A 27,806-nucleotide genomic window follows, 5' to 3' on the forward strand; every position below is an offset into this window, starting at 1 on the left:
TTAGTGCACCCATAACCTTTCCAACCAATCAGTCCCCCATACCTCTGCTAGTCACACTCAGTGCCTCTACAACAATAACTAGTTAGTAACCCCACAACAATACCAACATGTCAGTGCCCCCATAATTTTGCCATTCACAGTCAGTGCCCCTAAACAGAACCAGTGAGTGCCTACATAACTCTGGAAGTCCCAGTCATTTTCCTGACATAAATGGCAACCAGATGGTGCCCCCATAACAGCTCCAGCCACAGTCAGGGCCCCCATAACAACTCCAGCCACAGACAGGGCCCCCATAACAGCTCCAGCCACAGTCAGGGCCCCCATAACAGCTCCAGCCACAGTCAGGGCCCCCATAACAACTCCAGCCACAGTCAGGGCCCCCATAACAGCTCCAGCCACAGTCAGGGCCCCCATAACAACTCCAGCCACAGTCAGAGCCCCTATAAAGCTGCACATTATGACCACTAATAATAATCTCCTCCTGATGCTGGAGATGACCAACAATCACTTGGATCCCCTAATGCAGTGTTTCCCAACCCGGGTGCCTCCAGCTGTTTCAAAACTACTACTCCCAGCATGCCTGGACAGCCGTTGGCTGTCCAGGCATGCTGGGAGTTGTAGTTTTGAAACAGCTGGAGGCCCCCTGGTTGGGAAACACTGCTCTAATGTAATAGTATTATATGACCAGAGTTCCCCTTTAATTCTATGGCTGTCACTATTCTTTTTCTGCTCTCGGTTTCCTCTCCGTGTTGTATTTCCCGGCTGAACATTGATATTTCATAAATCCAGATAAAGTATCTGTGTCGTACGATGTAGTTCTCATCAGGAAAGGCAGATACAGGGGAAGCCGGCTGTAAAGATGACCTTATGCGATACGCCATTTAATATGACGCTTGGACTGAATAAGAAGATATGTAATCCTGAGCTACGGACTATAGAGGGGGGGGGGGGGGGGGGCACTTACTTAATAATAATACTTCTCATACTACAATGTGACACAGAAAATATCATCTCATGGAACCACCAAGCAGGAACATCTATAAAATGATATATACAGTGTATACACGGATATCAAGGCCGTAACACCGCGCAGCGAGGTGCAAAACAACAAGTGCAATTTATTCACCATGAAATCTCAATGTGACGTTTCAGCCCTAATGTGGGGACGAAGCTTCACGGGGAGAATTCAGGGGCCAAGACATTTCACTTGTTATTCTCTTTAGTTTTCAGAGCTATGACCTCATTATCTGTGTGTATACAGTATATGTGTGTATACAGTATGTGTATAGTATATGTGTGTATACAGTATATGTGTATATACAGTATGTGTATAGTATATGTGTGTATACAGTATGTGTATAGTATCTGTGTGTATACAGTATGTGTGTATACAGTATGTGTATAGTATCTGTGTGTATACAGTATATGTGTGTATACAGTATGTGTATAGTATATGTGTGTATACAGTATGTGTGTGTATAAGTATGTGTATAGTATATGTGTGTATACAGTATGTGTGTGTATAAGTATGTGTATAGTATATGTGTGTATACAGTATGTGTATAGTATCTGTGTGTATACAGTATATGTGTGTATACAGTATGTGTATAGTATATGTGTGTGTATAAGTATGTGTATAGTATATGTGTGTATACAGTATATGTGTGTATACAGTATATGTGTGTATACAGTATGTGTATAGTATCTGTGTGTATACAGTATATGTGTGTATACAGTATGTGTATAGTATCTGTGTGTATACAGTATATGTGTGTATACAGTATGTGTATAGTATATGTGTGTATACAGTATGTGTATAGTATCTGTGTGTATACAGTATATGTGTGTATACAGTATGTGTATAGTATATGTGTGTGTATAAGTATGTGTATAGTATATGTGTGTATACAGTATATGTGTGTATACAGTATATGTGTGTATACAGTATGTGTATAGTATATGTGTGTATACAGTATATGTGTGTATACAGTATGTGTATAGTATCTGTGTGTATACAGTATATGTGTGTATACAGTATGTGTATAGTATATGTGTGTATACAGTATGTGTGTGTATAAGTATGTGTATAGTATATGTGTGTATACAGTATATGTGTGTACAGTATGTGTATAGTATATGTGTGTATACAGTATGTGTATAGTATATGTATATACAGTATATGTGTGTACAGTATGTGTATAGTATATGTGTGTATACAGTATGTGTATAGTATATGTATATACAGTATATGTGTGTACAGTATGTGTATAGTATATGTGTGTATACAGTATATGTGTGTACAGTATGTGTATAATATATGTGTGTACAGTATGTGTATAGTATCTGTGTGTATACAGTATATGTGTGTATACAGTATGTGTATAGTATATGTGTGTATACAGTATGTGTGTGTATAAGTATGAGTATAGTATATGTGTGTATACAGTATATGTGTGTACAGTATGTGTATAGTATGTGTGTATACAGTATGTGTATAGTATATGTGTGTACAGTATGTGTATAATATATGTGTGTACAATATGTGTATAGTATGTGTGTATACAGTATGTGTATAGTATATGTGTGTATACAGTATGTGTATAGTATATGTGTGTATACAGTATGTGTATAGTATATGTGTGTGTACTGGTGGGGTCACTGTGTACATACATTATATTACTTATCCTGTACTGATCCTGAGTTATATCCTGCATTATACTCCAGAGCTGCACTCACTATTCTGCTGGTGAGGTCACTGTGTATATACATTACATTACTTATCCTGTACTGATCCTGAGTTATATCCTGTATTATACTGTGGAGCTGTACTCACTATTCTGCTGGTGAGGTCACTGTGTACATACATTACATTACTTATCCTGTACTGATCCTGAGTTATATCCTGTATTATACTCCAGAGCTGTACTCACTATTCTGCTGGTGAGGTCACTGTGTACATACATTACATTACTTATCCTGTACTGATCCTGTGTGATATCCTGAATTATAGTCCAGAGCTGCACTCACTATTCTGCTGGTGAGGTCACTGTGTACATACATTACATTACTTATCCTGTACTGATCCTGAGTTATATCCTGTATTATACTCCAGATATTTCATGTTTGTAGTCCCTTTAAATCCTCAGCACACGGTGTTTATCAGGGATTATCAATGTGCGGTGCTTTTTGTTTGTCTTTTTATCCGCACATAATGTTCATGTTTTTTTTTTCTTCCTTGTCCCCCCATAAACAAATAAACATCAGAGAGTCGGCGGCATTGTTGCTATTAAGCCGGTGCATTTTCTTTAGCTCGAAGCGCGTTGAAATGACCCTTGGATTGAAGTGAACAGATTTTGATGATAATTATAGGGGAAGTAAATGACAAACATTACCTGCGCGCATCCTTCATTTACCGAGATTCTCAAATAATGGCACCGTGGTCCCTCTGCATCCTGCAATTACCCCATCACAAGAATGGATGAATGACAAGCACTCCGTATAATTATGGTGAGAGGGAACGCTTCCACCATTAGCGCCGCCGCCGAAGCTACGGCGATGCGAACTGCTTACCGGCATCGTTATCCTTGCCGTCGCTGCAGGCGGTCTCCATGGACGTGTCGCAACCGGCGCCCCTCCAGCCCAGCTGACACACGCAGTTCCAGCCGTTCATGTCCAGCGTGCACCTGCCGTTCCCGTTACACAAGCCAGGGCATCCCTCTGCGAAAATAGAAAAAAAAAAACAGGATGGTGCCGGTTATAGAGGGGGTCAGGGCATGGGCGGAAAATTAGGTTATACATATGCATAGGTTATACAGAAGTCTTCATCTAGGGCAGTGGCCTCCAAGCTGTGGTCAGCCAGATATTACAAAGCTACAACTTCCAGCATGCCCGGACAGCTGTTGGATGTCCGGGCATGCTGGGAGTTGTAGTTTTGCAACATCTGGAGGGCCACAGTTTAGACACCTAGCCAGGGGTCAGAGACCCTCCCAAATCATAATTATATGTGGTGCCCCAATATAGCCATCCCAGGTTTTCTGGGTGCATGTTGTGTATATCAGCTACTAGAGAATTATGTGACTGTATTTCTGTGCATTGCACTTGGTTTTGTGTGGACACCAAGGTCTTACATAGTGCTAAGGGTTAATATTGTTCACATTGCTGTCATTTGGTCACATCTCATCTCCTAGCCAATAGACCATCCTCACTCTCCTGGGAAAATGGGTGGACTTAAACCTGTTTTAGCTAGTCTGGCTTTGGGTTAAGCCAAAACCACAGGTGTGCCCCTCAGCTCTGCACCTTCTGAGGAGACCATTTGAAGTGGTCCTAAGTAGTGGTGTGGTGATCCTTCCATATAGGCCACATGTCATCTGTCTGGTCTATAACCAAAATGCTGTTCCTAATCTCTGTTTTAGTCCTTGCGGCAAGGATGCATTCTACAACATTTCAGCCCCAATCTTGTCTTTCAAGAGAGGAGAAGTTGTACAAAGGTCTCTCTGCCTTACACTGATCTATTTTATGCCCACGGTCGGGAAAGTGCTATATTTCTGTGCATACATCGAGGTCTTACAGAGCGCTAAGGGTTAATATTAATAATGATATTAATTTAATTATTAATTAATAATGTTCACATTTCTGAATAGTCATTTGGTCACATGTTATCTCCTAACCAATAACTGCAGGAGAAAGTACTCAGAACAACCTTCCTCTCCTGTGAAAATGGGCAGACGTAGACCTGTTTTAGCTAGTCTGGTCTTGGGTTTAGGCAGAGCCACGTGTTCCCCTCAGCTCTACTCTTCCTGAGGAGACCAAAGCATAGTGGTCCTAGGTTTGCTAATGTCAGGCATACCTTGCATATAGGCCACATCTGTCTGGTCTACAATCAAGATGCTGTTCTTTATCACTGTTTTAGTCCTCATACATTCTACTACATTTCAGCCCCAAGAGGGAGAATTTTATTTTTCAAGAGAGGAGAAGTTGTACAAGGACCTCTCTACCTTAAACTGATCTATTTTAGGCCTATGGTCAGGTCAGTGCTGTCTGTTGGGTGACTGAGTATCTAAAGGTTTGCTGGGTGCATGTTGTGCATATTTGGTACTAGAGAGTTGTCAAACTATATGTTTACAGAGTGCTAAGGATTAACAGTTTTGACATTGCTGCATCTAATGTACACAGTTGAATAGTCATTTGGTCACATGTCATCTCCTAACCACAAATTGCAGGAGAAAGTCCCTATTCCAACCTTCCTTTCCCGGGGAAGCGTACGGATCTAAACTTTTTCTATCTAGTCTGGCCCTGGGTTTAGTCAGAGCCACATGTGTGTTCCTCAGCTCTTCTCTTACTGAGGAGACCATGTTTAGTGGTCCTAGGTTTGCTAATGTCAGGCATACCTTCCATATAGGCCACATGTCACCTGTATAGTCTACAGTCAACATGCTGCTCCTGATGTTTCAGTCCCCGTGCGAGGATACATTCTACAACATTTCAATTGTCTTTCGAGAGAGGTAAAGTTGTACAAGGGCCTCCCAGCCTTACACTAATCTCTTAGGCCTATGATCGGGCCAGTGCTGACAATTCATGGGGACTAGTACATAGAAAAATAATGCCATGAGGCAAAAGTGATCTGACCTATAATGACAACTGTGATGTTTTATGAAGATTTGAAGTGTTCAAACGTTCGTTTATTTATTTTTTTTACAGCATTTGCACACATTGTAACTGCATTTGGTCTGTTTTTCTATAATTGTGGTAATAATGTGCACAATTTTAGTAAAATAGCACAGTTTTTGCTTCGATTTCTGGGAAAATTAAGACAAAAAAAAAAAAACCCTGCAATGTGTGCACACAGTCTCAGGGGAGGTGTATAACAGCTATATATCTTAATCCCATAGAGATAGCAGCAGTATACAGATAGAGCTGGAGGGGAGGGGCATAGCTACTATATATCCTGATGCCATAGAGATAGCAGCAGCAGTATACAGAAAAGGTTGGAGGGGAGGGATATAACTACTATATTTCCTGATCCCATAGAGAGAGCAGCAGCAGTATACAGATAGAGCTGGAAGGGGAGGGGTTTGGAAGTCAGCATGAGCGATCTGAGGTGATGATGTCATCCTGTAGTTCACAGGAAGTCAGATGACCCAGGACTTACCACTTTCTCTGACACTGTGCTGGAATAACACAGACGGTGCATGTGCAGTAAGAATACCGATGGTGAATGTGCATGATATGGGCAAGAAAACTACGACCTGGAGTGCTTCTTTAACATAGCAGAGCTAAGTTTGTCACGTGGCACAATGTGCTGTCTATGATTTTCCCTATGAACTTGAGATTAAAGGGGAACTCCGCTGCTCAGCATTTGGAACAAACTGTTCCGAACACTGGAGCCGGCGTTGGGAGCTCGTGACGTCATAGCCCCACCCCCTCATGATGTCACTCCCCACCCCCTCAATGCAAGACTTGCATTGAGGGGGTGGGGCGTGACATCATGAGGGGGCGGGGCTATGATGTCATGAGCTCCCTTTAAGGGGCCAACAGACCTGCAACACAGAACATCGAGCAGGTCGTTCTCGAAAGTTTGGAAAATCCCAATAATTTCCTCAGTATGAGAGGAAGAGTGGGATACAGGAAGGGTCAGGGGGCTGGCAAGGCACCGGCAATTATGGTTTTGGGGCAATTAAAAATTGTTCAAATTGGAGGAAATTCAGTGAATCTCTCTGGATGTGACATTCACTGGGAAGCGAGCGGCAGCGAGACTGTTGCCAGCGCTGTAACTTTTAATGAAATATGGGCCCCGTCAAGTGAAGAATTTTGGAAAACATTCAGAATGACAAAATATTCATAGCCGACGAGTTCATTTCTGCAGCAACTCAATTAACTTATTGAAAGTGGGAGATAAAAAGTCAATAATTAGGAAAGACAAATGGATCTGGAAAAAAAAAAAGAAAAAACGCAAATCCGGATAAAATGTTTCCCAAAAGACTTAAATTTTTACTGTCAGACTTAACCCTTCATAGTCCAGGATGAGATGAAGGTTCTTTTGCTGTATTGTTCCCAAAGAACAGCGCCACATCTGTTCATAGGCCATTTCTGTTATTACAGCTTAGTCCTATTCCTTATCCAGGCAACCCTGTAGTGACCACATATGGGTGAAAACCTTTTGGGGCAACGCAATAGTCAAGCTGATAAGTACACCCTGAGAAAGGACCTAAAGAAAAACAGAATCTGGGAACGATAAAGGAATGAAACTTTCTACCACTAGGTGGCGCCTATGAGAACCTTGAAGACAGAGATGCCACACTGACCTTCGTTGTTGGTGAAACTACCTATCACTAGGTGAAGCCAGAGGACTTGGATGACTTTTACCCAATATGGAAAATTTTGGAGTTGGTCTTCACGTCTAGGTCACCAAACTTTGCGAGTCCCGTAATCCAGTCTCCATTTTCTGCAGATTTTTTTGACTATTGCCTGGACTGGCCAACTTTGTCAGAATCATATGTCGGACTTCACATCCTTGGGCACCCTCAAGTAACCATAGGTTATAGAAACTGGCCACACTGACGTTTGATATTGGTTAGAGTTTTATTTTGGTGCCAATAGAAACCACCCCCCCCCCCCCCCACCCCCCGATCTTGCTGGAAAAGGAGAATGAATTAAGGGAGTCACATAATTTATTAACTATTGCCTGGACTGGCCAACTATGGTATGAACAGATGTCAGACTTCACGTCCTTGGGCACCATCAGGTACCCCAAGGTTATAGGCACTGGATAAAGACACCCGTTCTAATTGCAGGCAAGGTAACCAATAGCTGATCACTGGATACACAGTCTAGTTGAGTCCTTCAAACTAGAGTTGTACTTTGGAACCCACTTTCCTCTTTTGATGGTCCCAGGCCACCTTAAGGAACAACCCTCTAAATGTATATTGTTTTAGCAGGACCTGGTTGCAGGCTTCATGTTTTTGTGTACCATCATCAACACTCCTTTTTGAGATTAGAGAATGGTTGAGTTGTATACTGGGGTGCACAAAGAATAAACAAAACAAGAGTCTCTTTGGTCTTTTATGTCCTCACAATTGTGTTTCCTGACCAACCCCTATTTACCCCATGCTTTGTAGTAGAGGCAGGTGGTCTAATCATCTGCTTGTTGGCCCCTCTAAGGAGGAGCCCAGTGTTGAGCAAGGGCGGAGCTTATAACCAGGGATATGGGCTGTAATTCTGATACATATGCTCATCATTTAGATATTTTTTCAGTCAACCACTATGGTTTTAGCTCATTCTGTTTCTGCTACAAACATACTAAGCAGCCATGCGTACGGGAAGAACTCCTAAACACCATGCTATGTCATAAGCCTATAAAATATAAAAGAAAGCTATAAACATGTTACAAAGTGTTATGTATAGTATACTCATGTGTCAGCAAATGCAATGGTTTGATAAGCCAATGGAAAAGCTAAAATAAAAATGTTAAAAATAATAGGCAAAAAGACCACTCGTCCCTATGCCCATTCTGTACAGTAAACATTCAGAGACTACATTAGTGATATCACCGAGGCCCAAGGCACGCCGTACCCCAGGCCCCCATGATAGCCCGGACACGTACACATGAAAGGGAGGACAGTGGGATATAAAATAGCCATGTTCGTAAGCATAGCTCAGATGGAAGAAGACAAAGCACTTGCAACATTTTTCGTGGTAACACAAGACAATAGGAAAACTGATACAATACCTTTCACTACCTTATCCAGATAGTGGGCTTGGGGAATAAAAGACAGGACATTTAAGGTAGGGTTGAATAAGTGCTGGGTGCTAGCCGGCTGTGCAGGGGCTACAAAAGCACAAAGGGGACATAAGAGAAGCCGTGTTATATAGCCATGACCTGCTGGAGACAGAGCTGGGGAATACATGAACATGCACATAGCCTGTAAACCTTTACCATGGAAGCATTCAGTAAGCCAATCACAAGCTGCAACCGGACTTCAGTTCTGGACTAGTTTCCCGCCCATGAGGAAAATTGTATTGAAGGGATTGTCTACATTGTAACCTGATGAAAGCCATGAGTGATGGAACCTTCCAAAGCAATCGTTGACCTTTGGCCCATACTTTTATAAGGGCTTCCTCAACCGGGTTTTCTAAAAACGTATTTTCATATTATCGTGTATGAATGTCAATACACAATTATAATTTAAATTTCAGGTCTCTACAGGACATTTCTTTAAACTGAGTGATGTTTACATACTATTATATATATTTATGTATGTATGTATGTATGTATGTATGTTTTCTTTTTGGTCATACTGTTGTAATCAGTCTGGCTTCAAGGAGAACACCGGCTCCACGTGGCACAGGATACAAAAGGAATGGAGATCAGACAAAATCGAGGTAGTTTATTTCCCAAGATGCAACGCGTTTCGCTGCGAGAAAGCAGCTTCATCAGGCATGCATAGCATGCCTGATGAAGCTGCTTTCCTGCAACGAAACGTGTTGCATATTGAGAAATAAACTACCTCGATTTTTATCTGATCTCCATTCCTTTTGTATCCTGCGCCACGTGGAGCCAGCATTCTCCTTGAAGCCAGACTGATTGAATACCTTGCCTAGCCGGAGGGCTGCGGATATACTACCTCTTGATGCGCTTGAATTTTTCTTAAATCAACTGGTGCCAGAAAGTTAATCAGAGTTAATTTGTAAATGACTTCTATTAAAAAATCTTTACCCTTCCAGTACTTTTTAGCAGCAGTATGCTACAGAGGAAATTCTTTTCTTTTTGACATTTTTTTTTGTCTCGTCCACAGTGCTCTCTGCTGACACTTCTGTCCGTGTCAGGAACTGTCCAGAGCAGGAGAAAATGGGGATTTTCTCCTGCTCTGGACAGTTCCTGATACGGGCATCAGGTGTCAGCAGAGAGCACTGTGCACAAGACAAAAAAGAATAAAAAAAAAAATAAAAATTATTTCCTCTATAGCATACAGATGCTAAAAAGTACTGGAAGGGTAAATATTTTTTTAATAGAAGTCATTTACAAATCTGTTTAACTTTTTGGCACCAGTTGATTTAAAAAAAATAAAAATAAATAAGTTTTCCACCGGAGTACCCCTTTAAAGAGTATCTCCCCGCCCCCTCAATGCAAGCCTATGGGAGGGGGCGTGGCTGTGGCCATGCTCCCTCCCATAGACTTGCATTGAGGGGGCGAAGTGTGATGTCACGAGTGGACGGAGCAGTGACGTCACGATACTCCGGCCCCTGTATCGTGAGTCATCAGACACTGAGCGATCTTCGCTCCCTGAGGTTGATGACAGGGGGTGCTGCAGGAGAGATTGCAGGGGTGCCCAGCGGCAGGACCCCCTTGATCAGACATCTTATCCCCTATCCTTTGTATAAGGGATAAGATGTCTAGGACCAGAGTACCCCTTTAATATACCCTGTGGTGGCACTGCATAGAAACTGAACACTTATCGCCAGGTTTCCCTACAGATCACTGCTGATTGCCAAGGGTTCTAGGAGGACACCTTGTGATCTGCTTATTATCGGGGGACCCATCTAATGGGGATTGTTCAAATGGAAACCCCCTTTAAAGATGACTTTAGTCTGATGCATCTTATAATGCCTTTAAGAATCTAGAAGTAACATGCGCTGGGTCAACAAAACTTTCTGTTACTTGACATAGATGGTGCTGAGAAAATCTGGGAAATATGAAGGTCTAATGTAATGCAATGTCGAGTGTCTAGAGGGACTAAAGCTTCCACGGAGCATGGTGAGGTGTCTGAAGATCAATAAATAGAGAGTAGCTTTTGTCAATATAATACCATACCATTGGAGGCCCCCCACAAAGTACAGTGCTCCTTGTAGCAGGCAAATAGATGGACCTCTTTGGCAACAACCTATGAGCTCGGACTTCGATCCCCAAACTTCTTTGTTTTTACTAGAAACAAATGTTAGCTGCCATCCCATTGAGGGGTCACCCCACATTTAACAAGTTGTTCAGTCTCTTCTCCACCACCAGGTGGCACTTAAACACCAACTTAGTCTCCCACTCGTGAGCTTATTGTGTGGAGACTGTACTGCTGGTGGGATGCGACTGAACACACCAACAAGACTCGTGGTGGTTCATGCCATTCGATGCTTAAAATAGGCAACTAGTCAGTCCACCAGTGCCAAGAGCCATGGTGGTCCTGGCTTTCGAGCTTTTCTTACCACTAGCTTGTTTGCCACTTCTTACTGCTAATCCCCTACTCAGAATCTTATGGGAAGTTTTAATGTTTGGGGGATGGAAGAACAAAGACACTGACATTGAGATTTATACAGATCAATGCCATGCTATGATTCATGATCATAATGGACAGTTAGTAAGTAACTGTATATACAGGTCAATACCCTGTGCACGTGTGTGCCTTGTATTCATTCTACCCTTAGAATTGTGACATATACGGCCAATAGTTATGCACAGCAGCAGTTTTAGTGCTTAGTGTTACCACCTTTCTTACTTTGTTACTGCTGTATGTACAATGTGATGCCCTTCTTTATCTAATCTCCCCCCATTTAGTCTGCAAGCTTGTATTCAGCACCATCTTTGTGCCTAAAGTAACCCCTTCCTTGCTGTGCCGCTGCCGTTTCTTTCCTTTCTGCTCACACTGCATGTAGCAAAGCCAGTGCATCAGTAACCCCTTCCCCCTCCCACCACATGTCATCTATAGTCTACTGTGTCATCATCAGCCCACCTCCGTTTCAAACTATTCATGGCACAGTAGAGTGAAGTATGTGCTGTGCCTCTCTGTGATTGGACAGGCAATTAAGGGAGGAGAAACTGTGTATGAACTACTGGCAAACAGTCCAGCTCTGAAATGAGAAATATCTGTGCACCGTGGAGGGAACCCTCAGGGGCTCGGCTTTACCTCTAGGTATATTTATGCACTGGACATCTTCCAGAAAACTAGTGAGCAAAATATATGTTCTATACACATTCCAAATGAGCAGCAATCCACAGAGAGATACATAATCTTGTCACCCAACGAAACCTTTGCCATGTTGAATGCAGCTCCGGATGTAACTAGATTATGTAAAATTCTGTGAATCGGGATCGGTATTTGCAAACATATTCAACAATATAAAGTGAATCTACGATCTCAAGTGTTCGTAATATCAGACAAGATGACTGCGCTGCCTTGGATGCGTCGTCTGGTGCGACAACACGGGAGATGTAGACTCAGGCCCTCGCTTGTACAATCCCATATTTTATGAATGCTTCACGGTCCTATAAAGGCATTACAAATGCATTAAGCTTAGCAGCAATGGGACATTAGTTTTTTTTTTCTTTTTTCCAGCTGTAAAGCAGAAGAGGCAATGACATGAATGCACATAGAGAAACAGAAGGAGGGGGAGGGGGTGCCATGCAGGTAGACACGTTACACAAGGACAAGGAGAAAAGCTTACTGCAACTTTTAATATCATTCCCAGTCAATGTCCTTTCATCTGTGCCAATATTACTGACTTTTATTACTTTTCACTCTTGTCATCGCTCTGCCCTCTTCTCTGTGACGGTTATGACTTTGCCAAATTGTTTTTACATTCAATAAATTTATCCAGCCAATTCCATAGGTAATAAAATTTACAAGGTCAGAGAATATGCACTGATCAGAAATGCAATCAATTCGCCGCGCAGGAAACCTTCTATTCCTTGCGACGGGCGAGCAGGCAGGAGTTAACGCCGCTCTCGCGGGGAGGATAGAAATTCAGTGTTAGAGAATGGAAAGAGCGCATGGAATCCAGTACGGAATGGATGATGGGTGCAGGGAGGTACAGCTTAAAGGGGTATTCTGGCTTTATTGACCATAAAGGAGGTCTTATCAGTGTGGAGAGGTGCTGCATAGAATGAACCCAGAGCAGGAGGCCTCCATGCTTTAGATCTGTGGTTTCCAACCTGTGGCTCCCCAGCTGTTGCAAAACTACAACCCCCAGCATGCTGGGGGTTGTAGTTTTGCAACAACTGGGGAGCCACAGGTTGGAGATCACTAAATTATATGGCCCACATTCCTCTAAATGGGCACCATGCTGGGGTTTGTAGTTTTGCAACAGGTTGAAGACCACTACACCAGATGGGCCCCCATTCATATAAATGGGCACCATGCTGGGGGTTGTAGCTTGGCAACAGGTTGAAGACCACTACACTAGATGGACCTCCATTCCTCTAAATGGGCACCATGCTGGGTGCTGTAGTTTTGTAATAGGTTGGAGACCACTACACTAGATGGACCCCCTTCATATAAATGGGCACCATGTTGGGGGTTGTAGTTTGGCAATAGGTTGAAGACCACTACATTAGATGGGCCACCATTCATATAAATGGGCACCATGCTGGGGGTTGTAGTTTTGCAATAGGGTTAAAGACCACTACATTAGATCATCCCCTATTCATCTAAATGGCCATCATGCTGGGGGATCTAGTTGTGAAACAGCGGGGGAGCAAGAGGTTGGAGACCACTACTACATTGACTACCCAAACAAATTTTTCCTTTACTGTAGGCTGGAGAAGAATATAAAAAAAACTTCCAAGTCATTGAAAGCAAGCAGAGATCTTGAACATGGTGAGGACTTAAAACACAAAGTAAATTTTACAATGATCGGGCTTTGGCTAAATATTGGATGTCTGAGTGACAAGATAGATAAAGAAAAAAAAAAAAAAGTATGCACTTTATATGCAAATCTGATAAGATGCGGAAAACAAAAAGGCCCCAAAAATTGGAATGGATGCTTTATATCACGACCAGATCCATGCACACAGTGATGCGTTATGGAAATGTGAAGCTGATGAATAACTATGAGCAACTGATGAGTCTATAACAGCGGTACCCAACCACCAGCTGCTGCCAAACTACAACTACCAGCATTCCCGGAAGGATGTCAGGGCATTGTACGAGTTGTAGTTTTGCATGAGCTGGATGAACACTGGTTAGGAAAAACTGATCTATCCAGGCGTCACCTATGAAGACAAAGGGGTGGATGTATCCATTTGCACAAAAATGTACTCAACTGTTCTCTTCATTTGCACATCTGATTTATGAAATTGCGCGCACAACATATTTCCTTGCGTACATTTTTAGAAGGGTGCTCAATGGGGGAAAAAACATGCAAGGGACTCCCCACATACTACTTAAAGGGGTATTCCGCTACTCAGCATTTGGGTACTCAGCTGCTCAGCTTTTGGGTACTCCGCTGCTCAGCCTTTGGAACAAACTGTTCCGAACGCTGGAGCCGGCACCGGGAGCTTGTGACGTCTTAGCCTTGCCCCTCATGATGTCCCGCCCCGCCCCCTCAATGCAAGTCTATGGGAGGGGGCGTGACGGCAGTCACGCCCCCTCCCATAGACTTGCATTGAGGGGGCGTGACCTGACATCATAAGGGGGAGGGGTATGACATCACTAGCTCCCAATGCCGGCTCCAGCATTGGCAACAGTTTGTTCCAAAGGCTGAGCAGCGGAGTACCCAAAAGCTGAGCAGCTGAGTACCCAAATGCTGAGCAGCGGAATACCCCTTTAGAGGAAATCTGCAGTGAATAACACATCTGTAACATAGGGGGTAAGTGTCTGATTGCGTGGGGTCCAACTGCTGGGACCCCGCGATCTCCTGTATGGGGACCCAGCATTGCCTCGGCTGTGCGTGGCTAATGCGTGTGTTGTCGACCTCACTTGTCGTACAACCCCGGAACAGCTCTATAAGAGAGGCGGGGGCGCACAAATCCTGCATCTCCGCCTCTCCCATAGAGAAAGATGGAAAGGGGGGGGGGGGGGGGTCGGCAAATAGGGAATAGGTGTTATACACTGCAGATTTCCTTTAACTCAGGGAAAATACTCGTGCAATTGTTTGTGCAAAGATGCGGGAAAGAAAAGTGAATAAGGTACATGGCCTTCTGAGGCAAAAAAAACACTCAAAACACAGAAAAATTATAATATCTGCGCAAACCCAATTGGCCACTTTTCTTCCGCAGTGTCATGTGACTTGTTAGTATTACAGATGTGAATGAGGAGCAGGTGTCTTACATGGTGTTATGGCTCTCACACTCTCTAATACTGGTCACTGGGGGTTCAACATGGCACCTCATGGCAAAAAAAACACTGAGGATCTAAAAAAACTAAATTGCTGGTATACATAAAGATGGCCTGGGCTATATAATGATTGCCAAGACCCTAAAACTGAACTGCAGCACGGTGGGCAAGATCATACAGTGGTTTCACAGATCAGGTTCCACTCAAAACTGGCTTTGCCATGATCGACCAAAGAAGTTAAGTGCAAGTGCTCAGCGTCATATCCAGAGCTTGTCTTTTGGAAATAGATGTAAGGAGAAAAAAAAATTCACATTTTTGTTTATTTTTGTTTCAAAAAGCTTTCACGGATATGAAAATTTAGGAAATTATTGTCTCCCATACATTTTAGAGAAAAGCCGTTCAAATGCGCTGATTTCCACAAGATAGGCCGACTAATTTATCTTATCTCTATGGGACTTTCTTGACTGAGGAAATAGGGATCGGGCATGTTGAATTATAATTTTTTTTGTTCTCTCCGAGACGCCCGGTAATAGGTTATAACCCTGTGTGTGTATAAGGGCACAACAATGCACGAAAATCGGGGTTTGTCCGGGATTGAAGATGAGCAGTTATGGATTCATAGTGAGTAGTTATAGATGAAAAGCCACCTAGTCATACCGCCAGCCTAAGTGCTGCCATATAACACATTCCGCACACATTCAAGCACTCCCTCGCATCAACGGCCCCAACCGCTCCGCTTACAACCAGTATTTCTTCCAAGTAATAATCTTTTCTTAAAGGGGTACTCCGCTGCTCAGGGTTTGGAATGCTGGAGCCGGTGCCAGGAGCTCGTGATGTCATATCCACGCCCCCTCATGACATTACGCCCCCCTCAATGCAAGTCTATGGGAGGGGGCGTGACGGCCGTCACGCCCCCTCCCATAGACTTGCATTGAGGGAGCGGGGTGTGACGTCATGAAGGGGTGGAGCTATGACATCATGAGCTCCTGACACCGGCTCCAGCATTCGGAACAGTTTGTTCCAAACCCTGAGCAGCGGAGTACCCCTTTAATCGCCAAATGAAAGGACATTTTGTTACAAACCCAATATGAAGTAATGATGAAGTCAGAACTTAAAAAACCTAGGACAGAAAGCTGCACATGCCACACCGATGCCCCCCCTGCCCCCCCCATTACATTTAGCATGCCCTTTTTTCATTTAGAAACACTAGTTTTTCCATATTCCTCTCCCCAGTCATCCTACCAATGGTGCAGTGCTCTCCATTCCATCCGGGGCTGCATTCACACTTCCCATCTCGACAGGTTCCATGCTCATTGCAGCGGGGGTGACACGCCCTCTGATCGCAAGCTGCGCCCATCCAGCCCTCATCACAGCGGCAGCTGCCTCCGATGCACATACCGTGTCCGCCACAATCGGACGCGCAGATTTCTGCAGGTAAAGAGAAGCAAATAAATTAAAGATATGTCAACATATATCAACAACTGGAATAAAAATGTCAATTAAAATAGGTTATACATATAAAATTGCATGACACATCATTTTTCATGTCAATGAGTGTTGTATGCTACATCGAGCTTCCATAGGCTGCCCTCTGCTGTCCATTTTAGGAACTGTCTAGAGCAGCATATCTTTGCTATGGGGATTTTCTTCTGCTCTGGAGAGTTCCTAAGATGGACAGCAGAGGTCAGCAGAGAGCACTGTGGTCATGACATCAGAGGAAATGCATTTCCTTTTTGGATTTCTCTTTATTATACAGCCCCTAAAAAGTACTGGAAGGATTAAGATTTTTTAATAGAAGTGATTTACAAATCTGTTTAACTTTCTGGCACCAGTTGATTAAAAAAAAAAAAGCAAGCTTTAAATCACTTCTATTAAAAAATCTTAATCCTTACAGTACTTTTTAGGGGCTGTATAATAAAGAGAAATCCAAAAAAGAAATGCATTTCCTCTGATGTCATGACCACAGTGCTCTCTGCTGACCTCTGCTGTCCATTTTAGGAACTGTCTAGAGCAGCATATGTTTGCTATGGGGATTTTCTCCTGCTCTGGACAGCTCCTAAAATGGACAGCAGAGGTCAGCAGAGATCACTGTGGTCATGACATCAATTTCAGAGGAAATGCATTTCTTTTTTGGATTTCTCTTTATTATACAGCCCCTAAAAAGTACTGGAAGGATTAAGATTTTTTTTAATAGAAGTAATTTACAAATCTGTTTAACTTTCTGACACCAGTTGATAAAAAAAAAAAAAAAGAAAAAAAGTTTTCCACGGGAGTACCCCTTTAATTTCAATAAGTGTAATACTTCATTTGTCCTGTGGTGGCACTGCAGGAAAACTGCCAGGATTTTCTCATCGATCACAGGTGATCACTGAGGGTCACAGCAGCAGGATAACCTGTGTTTAGTTTATTGTTGAAATAAATCACCAAAAACCAGTCACAAGAAGGTGGCGGGGTATAAAACCCGTAGACATAAAATCCCCCTCTTCTATTATTGGTGAAGATATTAAAACGTCACTTTTATTAGAATGGTTAAAAAGGTCCAAAGAAAGAGTGTTAAAACCGCCAGCACAGTCCCTGTAGTCACTCGTTCAGCTCTCCTATATGGAGGACTGTATTCATAAATATATTGGCGTCTGCAGTCCGTCTTATTGAGGGACTGAAGCTGTTATTAAAACCACAAAGCTATGTCTCCCCTACATGTTTCGTGGTACCAACCACGTCTTCAGGGGCTATGAGACATAACTAAGTTGGTTACAGACATTTTAAGAAGTTTCAAAATATATGGTGCTTGGTTTTGTCACTAAGGCTTGAAGAGCCTGGTGTTAGTTTTCCGCCTCCTTGATACATTGAGGTAATGTCTTATGTCTTTACTTGACTCCCGCATAGGTTGTTGCCCAGTACCCAGTGCCAAAAGGGGATGGTACCAACCAGGTCTGGGCCCATTTTCTCTGAGACCCCTAGCTAGCAGAGAATTTGCCTCTATGGGTGCAGGCCTTACCCATGCAAAAAGAAGACACGGAGTGTTTGGCGTAAAAAATTAAAATAAAATAATAATAATAATTTCGGCTGTCCTTTCTACACTTTACGCTACATCCGAACCTCACCAGCAGAATGACTGTCCTCATGACATGTTGGGAGGGACACCAATAATTCCAATGGCCGGATATACCTCTCCATTGTCCGAGAGGGGGGAAAAAGAATTCCTGTTGCTCGCTAATCCTTCCTGACAATAAGAATCTTATAAGAAGATTATAAAAAAAAAGGGAGAGGAGAGGGAGAGTGAGGACGGACGGAGATGCTGAAGGTCTCCCGTGATTGATTTGCCCATTTGTTGTCTCATTCTGTCCCCGTAAACCTTTTGTGCCAGGCAAATCCAAAGGGGCCGGCGGACGGGGGAGGGGTGAGCGAAAATCTCTTCCGCAGAACGTTACAGAAGTCATATTTAATTAAAAACTGGTTAAGTGTGAAAACAATGCAGGAATAAATGACTGATAATGCAGCCGAGTGCTACACAGTCTGCGTCAGAGCTTGTTAACCTGCCATCCTGACGGAATTTCATTAATTTCCGCAGCTTCTTTTTTTTTTTTTTCCCCCATATTTCGATGCTCTCAGTAGAGCTTGTTATGCTCGGCAAACAGTTATTTTTATACAGCAGAACAAGAAAAATAAAGGTAGCCTAAAGGGGGAAAAAAAAAAAACTAGGAAAAAATAAAAAGTGATAAAAAAAAACAACAACAATGTAAAGGACTATGTAAAAAAAAATAAAAAATAAAGAGCGCAAAATGAAATAAAAATATAAAATAAAATAAAAAAAATATTGTGGAACTAATAAAAATAAAATTAAGTAATAAAAATAAAACAAAAATTTAATGCAAGAAAATATAATATTGAATATATGAATAGAACATTGTCTTAAAAAATGTAATAAAACTGTATAAAATATGAAAATTTAGGCCATGTTCACACACAGTAAATAAAATAAAATGTAGCAAAAAATATAAAATAGTAAAAATATAAAATATTAAATTAATAATAATAATAATAAGATTTTAATACAAATAAAATGTAATAAAAATACTTAAAAAACTAAACTTTCAAAACTAAAAAAAGTTGAAAAATTATAGCCAAAAGCTGTTGAGTTGTTGTTTTGCAGCAGCTGAAGGCACACTGGTCTTTTTCCTTTAGGCCTACAGAACACATGGAATAGGCAGAATTTGAAACACAGATCAATATAACCAGATATTTGTAGCCATTGACTAGACTCTATATATTATGGTGGCCAGTACCAGTCCAGATGCTATAGACAACATTACTGTCCTGTAAGTCCGCTCCCCGCTGACATGATTAATGGCCGTCACATGAAGGGGTCCAGGACAATAGAGAAGAACCTGATCAGGGGCTGCATGGTGCCCTACACAATGGCTGCTCTGTTAGGTGCCGGATAATCCTTCCGGTGACACAGATTATCCCTGACTTCACTGGAAACCTTTATCTCAGATGGCAAAAGCAAAGAACATGACAAGTCTGGGATATGGTACAAGTCATATAGTACCAGCGTGTCACTTTATGAATAACCTAAAACTAGGAATTCTCATAGAAATTACCCAATTATTAAATATCAGTCATAGCGTCTACACTATACAATGGTGTCTGAACGAGATACCAACTACATGGCCTACTATAAACACAATCCATCACCAAATAGAACATGGCAGCCGCAGTACTCACACTAAATGGCAGCCACAATGTCTATGCTGGATATCAGCCATAGCCAATACCAGTCACAGAGCCCATAGTCAGTACCAGTCACAGAGATTATAGTCAGTACCAACCACAGAGCCCATAGTCAGTACCAGTCACAGAGCCCATAGTCAGTACCAGTCACAGAGCTCATAGTCAGTACCAGTCACAGAGCCCATAGTCAGTACCAGTCACAGAGCCCATAGTCAGTACCAGTCACAGTGCCCATAGTCAGTACCAGCCACAGCACCCATAGTCAGTACCAGCCACAGAGCCCACAGTCAGTACCAGCCACAGTGCCCATAGTCAGTACCAGCCACAGTGCCCATAGTCAATACCAGCCACAGAGCCCATAGTCAATACCAGCCACAGAGCCCATAGTCAAAACCAGCCACAGAGCCCATAGTCAAAACCAGCCACAGAGCCCATAGTCAAAACCAGCCACAGAGCCCATAGTCAAAACCAGCCACAGAGCCCATAGTCAATACCAGCCACAGTGCCCATAGTCAATACCAGCCACAGTGCCCATAGTCAATACCAGCCACAGTGCCCATAGTCAATACCAGCCACAGTGCCCATAGTCAATACCAGCCACAGTGCCCATAGTCAATATCAGCCACAGTGCCCATAGTCAATATCAGCCACAGTGCCCATAGTCAATATCAGCCACAGAGCTCATAGTGAATATCAGCCAGAGCCCAGTCAGTATCAGCCACAGAGCCCATAGTCAATACCAGCCACAGAGCCCATAGTCAATACCAACACAGTGCCACAGTCAATACCAGCCACAGAGCCCATAGTCAGTACCTGCCACAGTGCCCATAGTCAATACCAGCCACAGTGCTCATATTCAATACCAGCCAGAGTCCATAGTCAATACCAGCCACAGTGCTCATAGTCAGTACCTGCCACAGTGCTCATAGTCAGTACCAACCGCAGCGCCCATAGACAATAACAGCCACAGTGCCCATAGTCAATACCAGCCAGTGCCCATAGTCAATATCAGCCACAGCGCCCATAGTCAATACCAGCCACAGCACCCATAGTCAATACCAGGGCACAGTGCTCTAGGCAATACCAGTCACAGTGCTCTAGTCAATACCAGGGCACAGTGCTCTAGTCAATACCAGCCACAGTGCTAATAGTCAATACCAGCCACAGTGCTAATAGTCAATACCAACCACAGAGCTCATAGTCAATACCAGCCACAGTGCTAATAGTCAATACCAGCCACAGTGCCCATAGTCAATACCAACCACAGAGCTCATAGTCAATACCAACCACAGAGCTCATAGTCAATACCAGCCACAGTGCTAATAGTCAATACCAGCCACAGTGCTAATAGTCAATACCAGCCACAGTGCTAATAGTCAATACCAGCCACAGTGCTAATAGTCAATACCAGCTACAGTGCCCATAGTCAATACCAGCCACAGAGCACATAGTCAATTCCAGCTACAGTGCTCATAGTCAGTACCAGCCACAGTGCCCATAGTCAGTACCAGCCACAGTGCCCATAGTCAGTACCAGCCACAGTGCCCATAGTCAGTACCAGCCACAGTTCCCATAGTCAGTACTAGCCACAGTGCCCATAGTCAGTACCAGCCACAGTGCCCATAGTCAGTACCAGCCACAGTGCCCATAGTCAGTACCAGCCACCGAGCCCATAGTCAATACAAGCCACAGTGCTCATAGTCAGTACCAGCCACCGAGTCCATAGTCAATACCAACCACAGTGCCCATAGACAATACCAGCAACAGAGCCCACAGTCAGTACCAGCCACAGAGCCCATAGTCAGTACCAGCCACAGCGCCCATAGTCAGTACCAACCACAGCACCCATATTGAATACCAGTCACAGAGCCCATAGTAAATACCAACCACAGCGCCCATAGACAATAACAGCCACAGTGCCCATAGTCAATACCAGCCAGTGCCCATAGTCAATTCCAGCCATAGTGCCCATAGTCAATACCAGCCGCAGTGCCCATAGTCAATACCAGCCACAGTGCCATAGTCAATACCAGCCACAGCGGCCATAGTCAATACCAGCCACAGCGCCCATAGTCAATACCAGTCACAGTGCTCTAGTCAATACCAGGTCACAGTGCTCTAGTCAATACCAGGTCACAGTGCTCATAGTCAGTACCAGCCACAGTGCTAATAGTCAATACCAGCCACAGTGCTAATAGTCAATACCAGCCACAGTGCCCATAGTCAATACCAACCACAGAGCTCATAGTCAATACCAGCCACAGTGCTAATAGTCAATACCAACCACAGAGCCCATAGTCAATTCCAACCACAGTGCTAATAGTCAATACCAGCCACAGTGCTAATAGTCAATACCAGCCACAGTGCTAATAGTCAATACCAGCCACAGTGCCGATAGTCAATACCAACCACAGAGCTCATAGTCAATACCAGCCACAGTGCTAATAGTCAATACCAACCACAGAGCCCACAGTCAATTCCAACCACAGTGCTCATAGTCAGTACCAGCCACAGTGCCCATAGTCAGTACCAGCCACAGTGCCCATAGTCAGTACCAGCCACAGTGCCCATAGTCAGTACCAGCCACAGTGCACATAGTCAGTACCAGCCACAGTGCCCATAGTCAGTACCAGCCACAGTGCCCATAGTCAGTACCAGCCACAGTGCCCATAGTCAGTACCAGCCACCGAGCCCACAGTCAGTACCAGCCACAGAGCCCACAGTCAATACCAGTCACAGAGCCCATAGTCAGTACCAACCACAGAGGCCACAGTCAATACCAGCCACAGTGCCCATAGTCCGTACCAGCCACAGTGCCCATAGTCAATCCCAGCCACAGAGCCCACAGTCAGTACCAGCCACAGTGCCCATAGTCAACACCAGCCACAGAGCCCATAGTCAACACCAGCCACAGAGCCCATAGTCAATACCAGCCACAGAGCCCATAGTCAATACCAGCCACAGAGCCCATAGTCAATACCAGCCACAGAGCCCATAGTCAATACCAGCCACAGAGCCCATAGTCAATACCAGCCACAGAGCCCATAGTCAGTACCAGCCACAGAGCCCACAGTCAGTACCAGTCACAGAGCCCATAGCCAATACCAGCCAAAGTGCCCATAGCCAGTACCAGCCACAGTGCCCATAGCCAGTACCAGCCACAGAGCCCATAGTCAGTACCAACCACAGAGCCCACAGTCAATACCAGCCACAGTGCCCATAGTCAGTACCAGCCACAGTGCCCATAGTCAACACCAGCCACAGAGCCCATAGTCAATACCAGCCACAGAGCCCATAGTCAATACCAGCCACAGAGCCCATAGTCAATACCAGCCACAGAGCCCATAGTCAATACCAGCCACAGAGCCCATAGTCAATACCAGCCACAGAGCCCACAGTCAGTACCAGTCACAGAGCCCATAGCCAATACCAGCCACAGTGCCCATAGCCAATACCAACCATTATCTATTGATAATTAAAATTCGATCATTGAAAAGACTATTTGGCATCTGACTTGGCAGCTAAAGGCACCACCACTGGATTCCTTGTATTTTTCCACTATTTTCTTTCTAATTTTGTGGATAATTGAAACCCTGGAACCAGCATGTCAGGAAACACAATAGAAATGAATTCAGAATTATAAAATAAAATATTTATTCTGACATTTTAGAGCCTTTTAGAGGCTTTTATTAAATTACACGGCCCGATCTTTGCAGACAGAATCTCTCCTATTATCTGCCAGGACTCCGGTGGCATTTGCAGATAATTTGAAGAGTTTGTTTAAAATTGGCCCAACTTAGAATAAAAACGCAAATTGCATTTAAACTGAACTTGAGACTTTCTATCAATTAGTAAAGCGAGTTTGGTTGTGAGGCAATTCAATTCTGCCTTATTAGTGCTGACCTGATTAGTTTACAGAGAGTCCACGGGGACCGGCACTGATAATGAGATAACACACAATAAGTTCTAAGAGCAAAACTTACCTAATACCGGCTGTTTAACTCCTTGTGCCCATAATGCCAGGCCCCGCAAATGGTATAGTTATTACCATGACAACAGAATGCCATCAGATTCACAAATAATGGCCTCATACTACATGTGCAAAGAAATGCAAAGACATACTGTGATAGTTATATTCTTGTATATAGGAGCAGTATTCTGGTAGTTATATTCTTGTATATAGGAGCAGTATTATAGTAGTTATATTCTTGTATATAGGAGCAGTATTCTGGTAGTTATATTCTTGTATATAGGAGCAGTATTATAGTAGTTATATTCTTGTATATAGGAGAAGTATTATAGTAGTTATATTCTTGTATATAGGAGCATTATTATAGTAGTTATATTCTTGTATATAGGAGCAGTATTATAGTAGTTACATTCTTGTATATAGGAGCAGTATTATAGTAGTTATATTCTTGTATATAGGAGCAGTATTATAGTAGTTATATTCTTGTATATAGGAGCAGTATTATAGTAGTTATATTCTTGTATATAGGAGCAGTATTATAGTAGTTATATTCTTGTATATAGGAGGCAGTGTTATAGTAGTTATATTCTTGTATATAGGAGCAGTATTATAGTAGTTATATTCTTGTATATAGGAGCAGTATTATAGTAGTTATATTCTTGTATATAGGGGCAGTATTATAGTAGTTATATTCTTGTATATAGGGGCAGTATTATAGTAGTTATATTCTTGTATATAGGAGCAGTATTATAGTAGTTATATTCTTGTATATAGGGGCAGTATTATAGTAGTTATATTCTTGTATATAGGGGCAGTATTATAGTAGTTATATTCTTGTATATAGGGGCAGTATTATAGTAGTTATATTCTTGTATATAGGAGCAGTATTATAGTAGTTATATTCTTGTATATAGGGGCAGTATTATAGTGGTTATAATCTTGTATATAGGGGCAGTATTATAGTAGTTATATTCTTGTATATAGGAGCAGTATTATAGTAGTTATTTTCTTGTATATAGGGGCAGTATTATAGTAGTTATATTTTTGTATATAGGGGCAGTATTATAGTAGTTATATTCTTGTATATAGGAGGCAGTATTATAGTAGTTATATTCTTGTATATAGGAGGCAGTATTATAGTAGTTATATTCTTGTATATAGGAGCAGTATTATAATAGTTATATTCTTGTACATAGGAGCAGTATTATAGTAGCTATATTCTTGTATATAGAAGGCAGCATTATAGTAGTTATATTCTTGTATATAGGGGCAGTATTATAGTAGTTATATTCTTGTACATAGAGGGCAGTATTATAGTAGGTATATTCTAGTATATAGAAGCAGTATTATGTAGTTATATTATTGTAAATAGAGGGCAGTATTATAGTAGGTATATTCTTGTATATAGGAGGCAGTATTATAGCAGTCATATTCTTGTATATAGGAGCTGTATTATAATAATTATAGTCTTGTATATAGGAGACAGTATTATAGTAGTTATATTTTTGTATATAGGAGGCAGTATTATAGTAGTTATATTCTTGTATATAGGAGCAGTATTATAGTAGTTATATTCTTGTATATAGGAGCAGTATTATAGTAGTTATATTCTTGTATATAGGAGCTGTATTATAATAATTATATTCTTGTACATAGGTGGTAGTATTATAGTAGTTATATTCTCTAGAATTTTTTCAGTCCAGCATGCTTTGGGGCCGTACTATGACTAATCTATAAGCGACGTGTGACTTCTCCGGTTGATATACCGCTAAGTACATGGCAAATATTCAATATTTCATTAATTATCCACGCTGCTTTATAGAGCGAGAATGAACGTCCTCTTCCTTTATGTTTCGAGCTCACATCCATGTGTTTAATAAACAGTAATCCCTGCCTTGTCTTCTTGTCTTCTTAAATCAATAAGACAATGCTTATTGAGCGCTACCAAAAAAAAAAAAAAAACCCGAATAGATGTCCAAGCGTACACATGTGAAAGAATAGCTCCTGTGAAGGAGACTCGTTGCCAGGGGCCGTGATTGGCTTTTGACCTTCTTCCATATCAAGATCTGAAAAAAGCACTTGTCCTTTGGCAGTTACCACAAGGGGCCAATACAGCGAGGAGCAAGCGCGGCCCGGCGAAAAAGATTTTCAGCTTTTTACAAGGTTTCAGGAGGCGGCCTCGTTTTTCCCATTAAAGTCACAGATTGCACATTTGACCCCCTGACAAGGCTGTGAAAACCCCCGCAAACCGTAGAAGATTAAGGAAAACGCTAAAAATATAAAAGTTGAGAAAAAACAAGAAGAAGAAGAGTCCCTCGAGGGCCCAGAACGAGGACTGAAAACAATCGCTTTATACTTAGCGCTCATCTTCTATCTTTTAAGATCAGTGGTATCCAAACGGTGGCCCTACAGATGTTGCAAAACTTCAACTCCCAGCATGCCCGGACAGCCAACGGCTGTCCGGGCATGCTGGGAGTTGTAGTTTTGCAAGAGCATTGGGACCAAATTGGGAATTAAAATAAATAAAAAAAAAAAAAAAAATAGCTGCTTATGGTTTTTTTTTAAAGGGGAATTCCAGGCAAAAACTTTTTTTTATATATATATCAACTGGCTCCGGAAAGTTAAACAGATTTGTAAATTACTTCTATTAAAAAATCTTAATCCTTCCAATAGTTATTAGCTTCTGAAGTTTTCTGTCTAACTGCTCAATGATGATGTCACGTCCCGGGAGCTGTGCATGATGGGAAAATATCCCCATAGGAACTGCACAGCTCCCGGGACATGAGTCATCAGAGAGCACTTAGACAGAAAACAACAACTCAACTTCAGAAGCTAATAAATATTGGAAGGATTAAGATTTTTTAATAGAAGTAATTTACAAATCTGTTTAACTTTCCGGAGCCAGTTGATATATATAAAAAAAAGTTTTGGTCTGGAATACCCCTTTAACTCTAGACCATTAAAAGGAGTACTGGGGTACAGTATAATTTGTCCCCTATACTTTGGATAGTTGGATCGTGGGGGGGTCCGACTGCTGGGACCCCTCGTGAGCCCCTGCACTGCATCCCAGCGTGTCGACCCCCACACAAAGCAGCAGCCATCGCGCCCCCTCCATGTGTCTCCATGTGCTGGAGATACAACGTTTGGGTATTCTGCGGATAGGGGATAAGTTTTACTGCGCCACAGTACTCCTTCAAAGGGGCACTCCAGTGGAAAACAATTTTTTACAAATCAACTGGTGCCAGAAAGTTAAATAGATTTTTAAATTCCTTCTATATAAAAATCTTAATCCTTCCAGTACTTATAAACTGCTGTATACTCCAAGTTGTGTAGTTCTTCCCAGTCTGACCACAGTGCTCTCTGCTGACACCTCTGTCCATGTCAGGAACTGCTATGGGGATTTTCTCTTGCTCTGGATTGTTTCTGACACGGACAGAGGTGGCAGCAGAGAGCACTGTGGTCAGACTGAAAAGAGCTACGCAACTTCCTCTGGAGCATACAGCAGCTGATAAGTACTGGAAGGATTAGTATTTTTATATAGAAATAATTTACAAATCTGTTTATCTTTCTTGCACCAGTTGATTTAGAAAAAAAATATGTTTTCCACTGGAGTACCCCTTTAAGCTTTATGGCAATTTCTTTAGTCTACATGGGCCAGAGGTATCCGGGATGGCAGATATGGGTAAAACCAACTTTTTGTTGTTATCTGATGATAACTTAATCATAGTGCATATCAAACATATGGATTTAATTTAAAAGTGATTTTCAATTTGGAAATTACTTCTATACATTTTTTTTGATCCATACAGCACTTATAAGCTGCTGTATGCTCCAGAGGAAGTTCTTTTCTTTTAAAATTTATTTCCAGTCTGACCACAGTGCTCTCTGCTGCCACCTCTGTCCATGTCAGGAACTGTCCAGAGCATAAAAGGTTTGCTATGGGGATTTGCTCTTCCTCTGGACAGTTTCTGACATGGACAGAGGTGGCAGCAGAGAGCACTGTGGTCAGACTGGAAAGACTACATGACTTCCTCCAGGGTACACAGCACTACTGGATGGTAAGGATC

At 42.4% G+C, this 27,806-nt stretch overlaps 1 protein-coding gene across 14 annotated transcripts in view; it reads right to left on the reverse strand.

Moving 5' to 3' along the window:
- The window catches only part of TENM4 (teneurin transmembrane protein 4), a 1,400,276-nt gene that overhangs the window by 60,922 nt on the left and 1,311,548 nt on the right, over window positions 1-27,806 (reverse strand). For 11 of the 14 annotated variants that reach the window (XM_056561274.1, XM_056561279.1, XM_056561286.1 and 8 more), the window contains 3 exons: window positions 16,278-16,463; window positions 8,726-8,752; window positions 3,571-3,717 (listed from right to left, as the gene is read on the reverse strand). In XM_056561274.1, the coding sequence (XP_056417249.1) occupies window positions 3,571-3,717; window positions 8,726-8,752; window positions 16,278-16,463 (360 nt within the window). The remainder of the gene's footprint in view (window positions 1-3,570; window positions 3,718-8,725; window positions 8,753-16,277; window positions 16,464-27,806) is intronic. The other 3 variants (XM_056561285.1, XM_056561278.1, XM_056561276.1) reach the window with 1 other exon arrangement.

The sequence above is a fragment of the Hyla sarda genome, chromosome 2 (genome assembly GCF_029499605.1).
Source record: "Hyla sarda isolate aHylSar1 chromosome 2, aHylSar1.hap1, whole genome shotgun sequence".
Classification (NCBI taxonomy): Eukaryota; Metazoa; Chordata; class Amphibia; order Anura; family Hylidae; genus Hyla; species Hyla sarda.